This window comes from Platichthys flesus, chromosome 13 (assembly GCF_949316205.1).
Source record: "Platichthys flesus chromosome 13, fPlaFle2.1, whole genome shotgun sequence".
Taxonomy (NCBI): Eukaryota; Metazoa; Chordata; class Actinopteri; order Pleuronectiformes; family Pleuronectidae; genus Platichthys; species Platichthys flesus.
The window spans coordinates 7,375,363-7,389,899 of NC_084957.1; the positions used below are offsets into that span (position 1 = coordinate 7,375,363).

At 43.0% G+C, this 14,537-nt stretch overlaps 1 protein-coding gene across 1 annotated transcript in view; it reads left to right on the forward strand.

Annotated features, from left to right (window-relative positions):
• The first annotated feature begins 1,010 nt into the window (after nucleotides 1-1,010).
• dars1 (aspartyl-tRNA synthetase 1) overlaps nucleotides 1,011-14,537 on the forward strand; it is a 28,925-nt gene continuing 15,398 nt past the window's right edge. Inside the window, exons 1-6 of the mRNA XM_062402475.1 lie at nucleotides 1,011-1,169; nucleotides 3,935-4,037; nucleotides 6,245-6,274; nucleotides 6,583-6,640; nucleotides 8,313-8,405; nucleotides 9,690-9,792. Coding sequence (XP_062258459.1) covers nucleotides 1,147-1,169; nucleotides 3,935-4,037; nucleotides 6,245-6,274; nucleotides 6,583-6,640; nucleotides 8,313-8,405; nucleotides 9,690-9,792 — 410 coding nt within the window. The 5' untranslated portion in view covers nucleotides 1,011-1,146. The remainder of the gene's footprint in view (nucleotides 1,170-3,934; nucleotides 4,038-6,244; nucleotides 6,275-6,582; nucleotides 6,641-8,312; nucleotides 8,406-9,689; nucleotides 9,793-14,537) is intronic.

Here is a 14,537-nt window from a genome sequence, read left to right on the forward strand (position 1 = left end):
TGCTGTGCATGGCCGTTCCTGCAAAAGGTCACTGGATACCTGGATGTCCTGACTGCGACCGGTCACAGGCGTGAAAGTGATTTCATGGAGATCTGGTCGCATTTAGTGCTCGTGTGGATGTGTGAAAAATGTGTTAAACAGGCCACACATGGTGGTCACATGTTTAGCTGTTTATCAGCTGTGCCAAGGGAGATGTTTTCATCTGTATGTTGAGCAGGATAACACAAACAAGATTAGACATTTTTCTGGATGTTCTCCAATTTCTTCTCTCTAATGTTTGGCGGAGTGATATTTATGAGTGTATTTGAAGTGGTGCAAATCCAAAAGAATCTGGATCTAGTGAATTTAAATGTGGTTTCATTAGGGGAAAGTTGGACCTTGGCAGAGGTATGTGCTTTACTGAGTGACATTCTAGTTTACGTCATGTATTTCAAAATGTGTTTTTCCTTATATTGTATTCATGCCTTCATATTGTCACATGTGTAACTATAATTTGCACATCTCTTTTTACTTTGCAGATGATGACACTAATCAACTCACGGCACACTGCCACTGGGTGCAGGCAAATCAGCTCCAATTATTGTCTATAATTACCATTTTTTATCAATAGCTTTACATTTATTTATCCAGGTCAACTCCAGTCTGAAAATATAGATTGCAAATATATCCACATTGTTTAGAAGAATCACTTGTTAAAGTAGCCTGGGCATATGTTTGATTCTGATAAATGTACATGTGAGTCATTAACTGCCACAATATCCTGCTTGACTACGTTTACATTGTGAGTCATTTACTACAACATGCGCAAACAGCATGTTTTACTCTTTGTAACACCATGGATGTGTTATACGATACTATGTTGTATAATTTATTGTGATCATTATCTGCATTAAAACGTATAAGTTATTTAACTACATCCAAGGTAACGGCCTGACAAACTAGCTCAAGCGGAACCACAGTTTAGTCATTCGTTTCTAGCCGGAACCTTAAGCGTCCGGTATTCGGTGCTCCCTGTAAACAGGTCCTTCCTTCCGGTTGCCGTCCATGCAGAGAACAGCTGATGTGGAGTTTCTCTCTCTCTCTTTCTCTCTCTGTCAGAAAGTCGTGAAGTGTTTTCCTCGTCACTCCGTGAGACCGTAGCTCGACATGACGAAAGACGAAGTCCAGGGGTAAGAACGACGCGTCGCAGCTCACGTCTCACTCAACGCATTTTAAACCACCACTGTTAGCACTGTTAGCCTCTAGCTAGCGTTTGCATTGACATGCAGCAGATTGCATCATCTGACAGCTTCAGCTAAGAAATCACTGCGTTTACCTCACGTGAGCAAAAACGTCCGAAACACACTCAGTATAACAAATAAACACAATCACACACGAGCCATGTTGTTAAACCTGCGTCACATTAATCTGCAGTAAAAAAGTTAGCAAGTTTTGTGTTTGTGTGATTCAGACGCGAGTTGATCCAAAGTTGATCAAAGTCAAAATTTAGTTCCCTGGTGAATTCAGCAGATGCATAATATGAATACGGTTGATATGAACATGAAGTGTCAACGTTTATAATGAGCATGGTGTCTGAATACAAGCAGCATCACAATCTGAATCCTTTACAATCACAGAACATTACAATAACAACATTTTCTTCCACACTAAAGGTTATTTACTTGCACTATTACATGCATATAGGTTTTTAATGTGAGTGTGCACATCTCAACTTGTCACTTCATGCTTGTCCACATTCCACGGTCGGCCTCCTGCAGTTTCCCCTCTGGTCATGAACCACTTTGCTTTTTGAGAATACCAGATGTATAAAGACATCACGACCTGGTGAGACGAAGGCCCAGGAAGAAGGGACGTGGGCTTGTCTTGACCTCCCCCCTATTCTACTTAATCATCAAACAATTCACACCAATTCAGCAACTTTTAAACTGGAGTGAAAGTTGTGGTCTAACACTCAAAACACTTGATGAGCAACAACACATTTTACAAACGTGTTGTCGAGCATTAAAACCACAAATGTACAGTGTCCTCACCATGCCTCTGCTGTGTAGCAGCAATATATCGACATCAATTCTGTCATATTGCTATTGCTAAAAATTATATTGATATGAATATCTTTTCACCTATTTGTATATCGCTTTGGATGTAAATGCAATTTATCAAAGGTATTTTTCTCCATTTGTGCCTCCACTTTTACTTTAAGTTTTGTTGTGACATATTGTACTTTTGATTAATGTCCCTGCGGCGACTGATAACATTGAGTTTAATCTCCTCCCCCCTGATGTGTCAACGCTTGGGCAGTAATACACCTGTTGGGCATGTGTCATCATGGCATCTGGTTCCCGAGCTAACTGACTGGTGGCAGTTGCCAACTCGGAATAGGTTGATTATGTTTAACAAGTACAACATCAAATAACGTCTCAGACAGCGTCGGGTTAATTCGCTTTGTACAGCATTTAATAGTGTGGCACAAAGTTTGTTTGTTTATTGATATAACAGCAGACTGCATGTCTTTTTTTTAAACAGTTGCTCCCCACAAACAGACTGACTTCTTGCCTGAGGGCAACAAAGTGTGTAGACTCAGTTGAACAGAATCAACTGGCTGTTGGATCATAAATAACGTAAACGACTCACATAACTGTTTTAATGATCTACCTCACGTCTCTGTTTCAACGTGGTTCAGCCTCATATCAGTACAACAGGAGAGCGCTGGGTTATCCATTTTCATGTTAGTTCATTTGTTTTCTCCTCTGAATTGAAATGTCTTAATATCTTGTTTTAATGATTGAAGACAAACACTGGCTCTTGGGACAGTGGTGTGTAGGATTGGTCTAGAACCTGTTTTTTGTCTGTTGGGACTTGAATTTCTTGTTTAGACTTTATTGGTATTCATGGTTGGCCTTTGGTGCTTGTTATTTCCTGCAACTAAATAGGAGCAGCTCCGATATTGCTCTTTGGCTTCCTTCAGGTCGACACACCTGGTCTAAGGAAAAAACCAAGCAGCCCTCATTCATTCTTTCCCCAGCACACTTTTGTAGGAGTTAGTGCAGGTCTGATTCTGCAGTGTGCAATTTAAGTTTATTATATCAAGTCTGTGACTCATTGTTTTATTGCTGCTTTATCTTTTTACAGCCTTCACGTCTTTGACCTAAAGTAAAGGCGGATCACTTTCCTGGGAAGAGGCGTGAGACCTGAATCACTTGCACTTGTATTTTATTTTCAGTCTCAAAGGCAGTATTTCTAATTTATTAAACATTGAATGCTTCATACGCACAACAGAGGCAAAAATGAAAAAACTAAAAGAAAACAAACATCTCCTGGTCAAGAAGCGGTGTCATACACATACAAATTGACCTGACCTTTTCTGGAGCTTCACACTCCAGCTGTCCTGTGCATTGTATTGTGAACTAATTGTTACATCTTAATAAGAGTGTTGTGTTGTGTTGACCTAGTCTACTGTCCCTTTCCCGGAACAGAACAAACTTTACTTTCTAGGCAAATGTCGCCTGCTTATCAGGTCTGACATTGTGTTGTCACTGTGCGGGATCTTAACAAATAAAGACACCTTTACTTTCAGATAAGACTAAATGCTCTCATAATCACATAATCTGTGTTCTTCAGACTTTAGAAAAGTGGATTAAAAAAAGAGTAGGTGAGACCACTGTCTTCTCAAAGTATCACTGTTTATTTAGCCAGTCTCACACTGTTTGCCTTTAGCTCTCCAACCTCCCGTCCCTCCATTCACAAAGGCTACAGCTGTTTTGTCGTGTGAGAAAAAAACAATGGGTTAAAGGTAGCACAGACTTAAAAGCTGGAGGTGACCGTGGCTCAGGATTCATTTTCCCAGGCGGTCAACAACTTCCTCGTGGGGCGCAGGAAAAACTTGGTGGTGGAAGTGGACTTGCATGTTTATCTTTTATGCCTCTTCCTGTTTCAGGGCGACGGAGGAGGAGCAGCAGGCCCAGTCAAAGAAAGGCCTGAAGAAACAGCAGAAGGAAGCAGAGAAAGCCGCAAAGAAGGCTGAGAAACAGGCCAAGCTGGTCAGTGTTGTGTTTTGTGTTTCCCCCTTTTTTTTGGTTTGTTTCCTAACATCCGTTGCCCCCCCCTCGTACAGCTGGTACGGCGATGACGTGCCGGCTCGCTGGGTATTGCGGGTCAAGGAGGGTAGATTAGCCGGCAGGGGGGCAAGTGACCCATTGTTTAAGTATTCCTGTCATTTCGGCTTTGTTTAGTTCTACCCAAAACAAAGTGCTATTTTCTTCTACACTAAGCACACAACATGTTGGGCCCCTTGTTAATGAGCAGTTGCAACCATTTTACACAGTAAAGGTCAGACTTACAAATATAGCAGCAAACATGTCCATTTCACTGCGGCGCACATTTGCATCATGGTTGCGGATAGTGGTGACATTTTTTTTGAAAGGTCACCGGAACTCACGGAACTCAAGACTTTTTTCTCTGCATTGCCAACTCTCAAAGTCTTCTCATGCTGATACAAGCGATCTTTGCTTCCCCACATTTCAACTCTATAGCTGTTTCGTACATGAGGTACGAAACAGCTAGGGAGGTTCTCTGCAACAAATCCTCCACATTATTCCGGTGAAAGGTTGAGAAGCTGGGACCTGCAAATGTCGCCGTCGGCTCTTACCACCTCTCTTGACATCTTCGACGATTTCTTCTGTGTGTGTTGTCACCACTTTTTCAGCCCTACATATTTGTTTTGCTTTAGTTTTTTCATTTTTGCGTCTTTCCAGCGTTAGAAGCGCGGCCCCCTTACTCGCTCTCTTCCAGAGAAAATACGGAGGATCTGCAGAGTTCGATGCCTCAGAATCACTGTAATCTCTCATATACACGTGTTATTCAACATGATGGCTGAGACATTCAGACACTTCTTTATCTAGACATGGGAGTATTCTGATTAGGTTGTCATAGAGATGACCTTAACGTAACTAATACATGGAACAAACATGCATTGTGCTGTACGGTTACTGATGTGCTCAGATAGCCACTCGACAAACAGGCTGAGCTGCTGGGACGATCAGCTTCAATGCTGCTTTTCCTGTCTCGTCCCGTCTCTCACGCTAAACAATCATTTGGATCTGCAGTTGCGTAAAGTTGGCTGTTAATGAGATATTACATCAGCTGCTCTCCTGAAACCGTATTTGAGCTGTACTAATGTCTTACATACAGTACTTTGTCAGTGTACTGTTGCCAAATGACATCTATACAAACAGTGCAGAAAATATACTTTGCTGGCACAACTGATGCATTTGAGTACAATCAGACCTTAGCGCTGACCGTTTGTGTCACTCAGGACAAAATATTAAAGTGTATGTCAAGTCTAGAAGTAATTTTAACCTCAAAGCAAGATTTGAGAAGCATCCAGCCGCTGTTTGACTTTTCAAAGAAGGAGCTGACACCTCATCCATTTGTCTGTCATGCATCAAGTGGCTTTTAACGGTGAAAGCTTCATGTTTTCCTCTCCTCAAGCCGAATATACCCGTCAACATGCTTCATGGTAGAAGCAGGTGTTGTCACTGTTTGATACACTTGCTACGTTGTCTGTATTAGTGTGGTGGAGCAAGCGTTACCTCGAGGAAAACCTGAACGCTGAGTTGGAATATTTATTAAGTCGGTGTTAACCGTTTGATTTTGTGATGTGCTGACACTCGTCACGCTCCGGTGCAGGCCAGTTGCGTCAGGGTTACAGCGGGTCCATATTCACTTGATAGTAAGATGCAATATCATCCATCATGTGACTGTATCATCATATCAAGGTTGGGTGATTCCAATTCACTCCACCGCCACCAGCCATTTCAGACTGCAATATCAATTTGCATAGAAAATGGAACTGTAACTTTGCCAAGACTCGATCTCATCGCACTGTGGGAGTCATTTGCCGGCGCAGAGATAAAAAATATCTGTCCACTTACGCTCTTTCTATTATAAAGCAATAGCTCCTGCTGCCATTGCTCATTCTGTGTGATGTGTTGTAATGGGTAGAAGAGCCGGGTATTCCAGGGATACGAGGCTTTGCTCCGGGACTGAGTGATGATTTATTAACTTTATTCAAATCCTTGATAGCGAAGGATGAAAACGCAATTTACACGACTGTTGTGGCCCAAACGTTTTAAGTTGCTCCATTTGAAGTTGAGTGTTTTTCAAGATTTTGATGGATGTTTTGAATTTAATAGTCTTCTTGTTGTTATTTGCCCTTTTAAACCCCTGTCAACACTTTGTGTTTCAGGCTGCCGAGCAACAAACCACAGAGGAAGATGTAAGTATCCAGTAAAGATCATAGCACTCTGACCTGAGACCAGTTGTCTGTCTGTTTACCTCTGCATTCACACCTTCTCTACAGTATGAATACAGCTACCAGCAGGTTGAACTCTGTTTTTCTCTGTCCTACAAAGATCAAGATAAGGCTGATTATCTGTTCTGTCTGTTTGTTATCTCGCATGTAGTAGACAGACTGACGCACAGAAGATCAAGTGGTGGAACTGCTTTTGAGACATTGGACTGTTATTTAGAGGTTTGATGAAATGCCTGATCTCGACTGCTAACGTCATACGTCCTGTTTTTCAGGACTTTGCCAAGGACCAGTATGGTGTGCCGCCTATGGTTCAGTCCCAACAAAAACTGGGTGAGTATTTAAGCCACGGCTGTCACAGGCAACAGAAACCAAATACCCGCCTTTAGCAAAAATGATCCTGTAAAAAAAGAAGAAAAACAAGGATGATTAGTTTGTTTTTGGTCAAGGATCAAATCATTTTCAGTTCCTGACTGTGGACGGGGTTCCTTACAATTCACAGTTCAAACAAGGTCTGTTATTTTGAATAAAAATTAGCAAGAGATAAAACCTTTGCTTTGCCCTGTAATGTATTGACCATATACCCATTTCTCTATGATAATATTCAGTGTTTTAAGAGTTTGAACAATTTCCGCCTGCTCCTGTGTCGGTACATTTCCTCCTTTTAGATATTCCATTGTGTGTCTTTGTCTGCATAATATCAGCACAGTGACAGGAAGATGTGCATTCCAGAAGAATGTATTTATTCACACCCACATAGTGTAAAAAACGATTCACTGAATACAGTACAGGCAGTAAACAGAGGGACTCCTTTGGTTGGAATAAATGTCTTGTTTTATTTTGATTTCGAGGTCTCAGAGTTTATTTCTCAGTAGTTTGTTTGGCACTGTACTCAGTTTTCTGTCAATCATCTGACACCAGAAGTGGAAATCTACCCGAGAATATAATCCTTGAAAACGTATTGTTTCCTTTTCTTTCTTAAGAGTTTCTCTCTCTTGCTGATTTTACGATGTAACTGACAATGATTTTTTTTTTACATTTGAAAACATTAATGCTAAAGAAAGACAACTGGTACAAATGTAAACTCAGCTCGAGAAACCAAATAGGTTCCAGATCTCGTTCCTCTCTTATGACCTTTACCTTCAACTTGTGCGATAGACAATGCAAGTCAGTGTATTGCCCCCGAACCTCGGCTCTAGAAGTGAGGGAATGACAATATAATGATGAAATAGAGAACGCGTGCGTCCCTCAAATTTCCTGTTTTGATGCAAGATTACATCCTGATCCAGAACGTCCTGGATATCTCGCCTGCCTGTCAAGAGTTAGCGATGTAACACGATTACAGCTGATGCACATCAAGAAAAAATGCTTTTAGACCCCTTCTCCCGATAATTGCAGTAACTAATAGCGTGTGTGATAACTCCCGGATGAAGGAGGCAGCAGGCGGACCTGTCACGTCGTCAGTCAGTCTGTCTGTCTGGATGCTCTTTCAGCTCCAGTGGCAGCAAACAAAGTGGGTCCTCCCTCACCTGCATGCCAGGCTCTGCCATAGGAACGGGGTGGAGGTGTGTGGGATGGAGGGTGAGGGCTTTAGTGTGGGTTGACGCAGAGTTCCCCGCCAAAAGGGCGACTCTGTTTTCTTTAGTGCAGCCTCGGCGTCTGCCTCCCCTGCTCGTCGATAATAAGGAGAAAGCATGGCTCTGAGTGACACAGGTGAAACTAGAGTCAATTTGTCATGAAGCCCACAAAGAATAGGTGCGTTAGACAGCTTTCAGCAGGCCTCCTAGTGTGTCTTATTTATTAGGCATGTCTGTAATTTGAGCATTTTATTGTGCATCCGTCTACACACGCACATGCATGCTCCCTCACATGTCTTTCTGCCTTTGGGGGTGTGTAGGGGGGGAAACGGGAGGGTGTTGAGATTCTTCATACAAAGGTGGGGGAGGCAGGAAAGTTCCTTTTTGAAGTAATAAAATGTCCATATGTGCGTTTGTGTGTGAGCCAGACAGGGCCTTGGTACGGATCCAGGACCTGACTCCTGAGAGAGCCGACCAGCTGATATGGCTGCGTGCCCGAGTCCACACCAGCAGAGCCAAAGGTGAGATCATCGCCCGTCTTGGTTCCCCATCTTTTGTTCTAGCACAACTTTCTTTTGTGAGGAGAAAAAACAGCCAGACGACCCACGTGCAAATCCTCTGTGTTCTCTACTGATATGTGTAAAGCTTCTTCAAACCAGGTTTCCACTTCGCTCACTTCTCTAAATTGCTCTTTGTGTTGTTAGATTTCCTCAGACAACTGAGACCTCTCTCTTTAGGCTGATCAATATCAAGGTTCAGAAACTAAAAAAAGGAAACAGTGTGGAGTGATTTATTGGTTTGTCTGCCTGGCTGAAAAATTATGCGAAAACTACTGAAATGATTTCCATGGAATTAGGTAGATGCATGAGTTATGTGTCAGGAAACCCCAGCATGATTCTTTGAATTTTACAGTAACACAGAAATATGCACAAAACAACTGAACACAATTGTTAATGCGATACAGAGTTTTATTCCCTCTTGTTTCCATGTTAAGCAGAGTTTGATGACCTGAGGGTGTTTTTGATATCATTTCATCCGACTAGCTTGCCAACTAAAAGAACAGATATCTCTCTTAGGTGGGTTACAGCCACTGGCAGCCATGTAGCTGCTCTGCTTGAGCCCAGTGAACCCACCGAGTCCGCCAGGTTACTGCATCTCTGTATGAAACATCAAGCCCGTTTACTGCCCTGCTAATAAATCTGTTGGTACAAATAAAGTCAGGTCTCCATGATGATCTCCTTTGCCGTAGCCTTTCAAGATAACTTCCACAGCTCAGAGTCACTTCCCCTCCGCTCATGTCTTCATTCTCCGTGCCTGCTGTAAGGATGTACGTGTGAGCAGAATAACATCCTGATTCGGTCGGGGATGAGGTGCATCTGTTGGTGGGATTGTAGCATCACTGTTCTCCCGACCACCCCCCCACCCCCCCTTTCTCACAGGCAACAAACATCAAAGTACCTGGGTGGTCTGACTGTCCTCTGCCCTGAGTTTTTGTTGGCTAAGTTGTTTACACTGATTCTAGGTGTGTGTGTGTTTGTTAGGAAGGTAGCAATCAGCCTTTCGCCACACAGTGCTCTTCAAAGACAAGACTGTTCACAAATGTTTGACACTTTACCTGTAGATTACAAGAAACCTTCCAGCTGAGGGATACCCTCTTCATTCCGAGTAACACGTAGCCCCTTTAGACTGCACACACTGACGTTACTGTCAGAGTTAGCACCAGAGTTTTTATTGTGACAAGCCAGTTAGTCTTGAAAGAGGTCCTACCAAGCTGGCACTATATGTTGTTGTTGTTTTGTTTTCAGGGAAGCAGTGCTTTTTGGTCCTGCGTCAACAGCAGTTCAACGTGCAGGCACTCGTTGCAGTGGGAGATCGTGCCAGCAAGCAGATGGTCAAGTTCGCCGCAAAGTGAGTACAGAGACTGCTCTTCCTGTCGGAGAGGGCAAAGAACAATGGTGGGAAAATCCTGGGCCCTAATCGCCCCCGTTGATCCATTTTCACACATTCTGAGCGAGGTGGACGGTGTGGAAATCAATCATTTTTCACTTGACAACAAAAGCTGGCTGTTAACAGGGCGGGATACAGCAGCGTTTTAATGGAGCGGTTCCTGTTGAGATGGCAGATACAGCAGCTCGGATCAGAGGAGGAAGAAATACTTAAGAGCCGAGCGCCATTAGTCATGTTCAGCTCTGAAACTCCAGCCACATTACTGGTTGTCTATGAATTTGCAGAAGCTGTCAGCAGAAGTGCACTTTATTAAACGATTAAAAGCAAAAGGGGTGTGGCTTTTGAAATAAGTAAAATATTGGACTTTCACAATGAAATTCCAGGTTATTTACTAAACAAAGTGCTTTAGTAAATTACTGTTTTCCCGTACTCCTGTTGTCTAATGAATTTCCTCACATGCCGGAGCAGTTGTGACATTTGATAATACAGCGACTTAGAGCTGTTTAAACCAGCCCAGTGTTTGGCAGCAGCTGTTGAAGTCGTCCAGCATCACAAAAAGCTGCCAACAAGACTGAAGACAGAAGAGAAGTGTCTGCTGTTTCAACCTCCCAGAGAAACCAACCAGAGTTGAAAGGGAACCGGCTTCGTTAGAGCTGTTAATTAAAGAGCACGTCACTGATAGAGAATGCAGTGTCAAACATCAATGGAGACGTTTCAGGCCCCGATCATTGTTCCCGACATGTGACCTCATCCCCAGCCGCGGAGGCCGTGACTCTGTGGTCTGACCAGAGGACGAGCGTTTCTCCCTCGGATCATTCGGGACGGAGCTGCAGTGAAAATAAATAAACAATAAACAGCAGCACAAACATTTCCTTTAGTTCCTGTAATACTTTGAGTAAATATAGTCATCCATTCCGGACAGACAGGGCCGATTTTAATGTGGTGGATAATGAACGATGGAGTTTATGTAGACACCAGCCTGAATCATATGTAAACAAGTGGGAGCAACTAAATGTTTGATGAATTCCAAATGTGCATAAATTACCATTTTACTTAGGTTCATTAAACCCGTGTTTCGTAAATCAGACCCTCGCATCCTCTCAGTGGGTTGTTGACGTTCACTAGGATCTCAACTCAAACAAAAGTGCACAAGTTTATAATGACAGCAAGGTCACTGCTGCTCACACCTGAGCCTTGACCTCTGCTGCCCGACCACACTGACCCCAACTCTGCTAGTGTCACGGGGCCCTGACCGGGGTCATAGTTCCTCTCAGTTGCTCATCGGATCGCCGGCTTCTACATTCAGCTTTATTTTCGTTTCTCCTACAGCGAGAGGCGAGCAGGAAAAGGACGTGATCTCAAAGTGTGTGACATGGTGGAAAAGTTAACTGTCACACAGGAGGTGTTTTTCTTCTTCTCCTTCTTCTGTGTGTGTGTGTGTGTGTGTGTGTGTGTGTGTGTGTGTGTGTGTGTGTGTGTGTGTGTGTGTGTGTGTGTGTGTGTGTGTGTGTGTGTGTGTGTGTGTGTGTGTGTGTGTGTGTGTGTGTGTGTGTGTGTGTGTGTGTGTGTGTGTGTGTGTGTGTGTGTGTGTGTGTGTGTGTGTGTGTGTGAATCAGCTATGTTTCAATAGGTTTTTGTAACAAGATGATTTATTGTATTGTAGCGGTAGTTCCTTAATCAGATTTTGCAATACTGTGGTTGGACGGTTAAATTATTGTGCCACACATCGCCACCTGGCAAAAGACTGAGTGAAAGTGATGAAACGTTTTCTATGACGCCACAGGCTTGTGTCAAGTCAAACATGGTAAAGTGACCAAGAGGCTGTCTGATGGTCACTGTTAGGATCAACATGTTATGTGTGTTTTTTTTTATTTAAACATTAAAGAACAGGTGGTTTCATGAGCTCCTGTGGCTTTCTGCCCCCCCTGTCTTGTTCCACACACTTGGTGCGATGATTGATAAGCGGAGTAAGACCCTGGATTACAAGTCAATGCCCTCATAATCATGTCAAGGGCAGTGATGACATAGCTGAGGAAGTCTAATTTTACATATTGTATATCCAGGACATCCTCCGCTCACTCACACAATTTAATTAAGTGATCTTTAGACTCGGCAAACGACTCAAGCACCTCAGGCGTGTTGTAGTGTAGAGCAGAGGAGACCCGTGACTGATGTGGCCTGATGTGTAGTTTTTGTGTTTTGTAGGGTCACTTCAATTTTGAATGGCTTTACAAGTCAGGGCTTTTTGATGAATTGTTGATTCAAATGATACATGTTTGAGTATGTGTGTGATCTTCACTGTCAGTGAGAGCAGCAGGTCTACCACTGCGTTCAAAGTATTCTACAGAAGGTCTAGTGTTGGACAGGTTGTTCATGTAATGCTACTTCTGTCACACTTTTCCTAAAGAGAAATGTATTCGGTCATGCATAGTTTGTAATGGCTGTGTGGGTTGTAGTTCTTTCTCAGTGGTATTAGCTAACTGTTATAAAACTTCTAACAAGACCAATGTGGAACTGATAACCGATCAGATCAGTCTACAAACATCCCAGACAGAATTTGGTTCCGGCTTCTGGCTCTGCATACCGACTGTTTCTGCCTGTAATTTGAGATAAGGTGGCATTTCCAGATTTATTCCCAGCCGGGCTACTTCACTTTATCTTCAATTATGTACGTTTAATTCAGGGACTTTTTTTTTCCGTATCTGTCAGGTCATATTCATTCATTCAATATGGTGTAATGAAGGTCTTAAATTTAATTTGTCACATTGACACCTCAGCCTCTGAAGGGTTGTGTGTACAAATGTTTCTGTTACAATGGTAAAATGTTTATAATTTAGTGTCTGGTATATCTCTACCATATCCTCATACAGCCCATCAATAATATATCTAAATGAAGTGCAGGTTTTGTTTAGTGATCCTAATCCTAAAGTTATAGTAAAGATACATCATCTCCAGAAATGCCAGCTTTACTTCATTAACGTCTCTCCACGTTGTTGTACTGATTCCAGGCAGCCATGGCCCCAAATTAAAAACAGATTCGATGTGAAAATCGAAACCCTTGTGTTCTCTCAGATGTGTTTCTCTCTGTCAAGTCCCAGTGTTGGGTTAATCACTCCGTTTCCCTCGGTGTGCGCTGGATGTGTTGTCACCGGGCCCTGCAGCGGAGGTTATTAATGCAGGGATTTATTTATCTAACTGATCTCCGACTAGAGGGGAAGGACTTCGCCGGCAGCTGTCGTGGGGCTGAAGGGACAGCAGTTCCCCAACGCTCAGTCCCTCATTACTGCTTTTTAATGAGGAGGAGTGAAGGATTTCAGCAGGTTGCCCATCTGGCCCTGCGCTCCATGATGATCAGTGTTGTCCTGCGCATCTCTAATCTGAGTTGCAGCGAGGAAGCTGCGTGGGAAGATGGTTCCCCTTCAATACACTGTAGTTTACTTTTGATTGGGGAATTTGTACTCGTCCTCTCAATATCCAACTGTTATTGTTGTGGTGCTGGGTACTTCCCACAAGCTCTCACTATGATTTAGGTTACAGGCCCGTTGCTCCAAGCTGTCAATGACTTGTCTGGTAGCTGGACAACCCTCCTCATATTCACCTGCTTATAGGGATTTACCACGAATATACAGTTGTGAAAGTGAAATTAGGTAATTAACAATTGTCAATTAGCTGTTGCTGTTTGTAATAGTGCACACCCTAGAGTCTGTCACTTTTTTTTTTATCTTATTCAGTGTTTCCCATATTTATCGAGATCGTGGTGGGCTACCATATTCTAATTTGTCCTGCAACAGTTTCCTAATACATTTTTCAAACTACACATAACATAGGAGATCTCTAACTTGGTGCGTGCTCACGCTGTCATGCTACTGTGAGCTACCACTTGCTGCCATTATGGTACATAACATTTTCACCATTACTGTGTAGACAGTCCGACCTCAAAGTTCCAGCTGCCGCTGTTTCTCCCACGCATTAACTTCTCTTTCACTCTCTAGTCAGTGTACCGCGTCCCTCAGAATCTGCTGCACGAGAGAATGACCTTCATGCGCATGCACATGCTCCCCCATGACCTCCATAGATGAATTTATTCTGTGGGAGACGCTGTAATTTGTTGAAATTCTATTCACCTCCTGATAGCCATCAATAATTCAATTTTTCAGAGGAAAAAAACCTGCTGTAAACACGATCAATCATTTAATTTGGGCCCAAATGAAATGATTGGTTTGCAGACCTGTCTGTCACAAACCTCACGGCCTGAGCTCTTCTTGAGTCTTCAGCTGGAAAGACATACACCACTGAAGCAGAGACAAACGCCTGAAGATGGCGAGCGAGTGATGGAAAAGTCATCTTATCGCGGTTGTCAGACAGACCGCGTTTAACTGATTTATGAGCCTAGCTTTGACGAGAGGCCCTCTGGTCAAAGCTAGGATGTATTGGGTGCGTATTTTTTAAGTGTAAGCTGCTCTTGCTACCTTTTCCAGGATCACCAACCCAAGCTTTAATAGACATTTGGGTCTGTTTATAGTCCTCAGAATCAGGAGTAGTGTGTAAAACTCTGATTTAATTGTGTATCTTAGTTCTCCCACTGTGACTCATTCCGCAACAGTCAAATTTGTCTACCGCATGATGTGTGGAAACTTAAAAATATTTTCCTCCCGATGCAGCCTGTTGGTTTGAACCTAATGAAAGTAGATGCTCGCTTGTTGAGC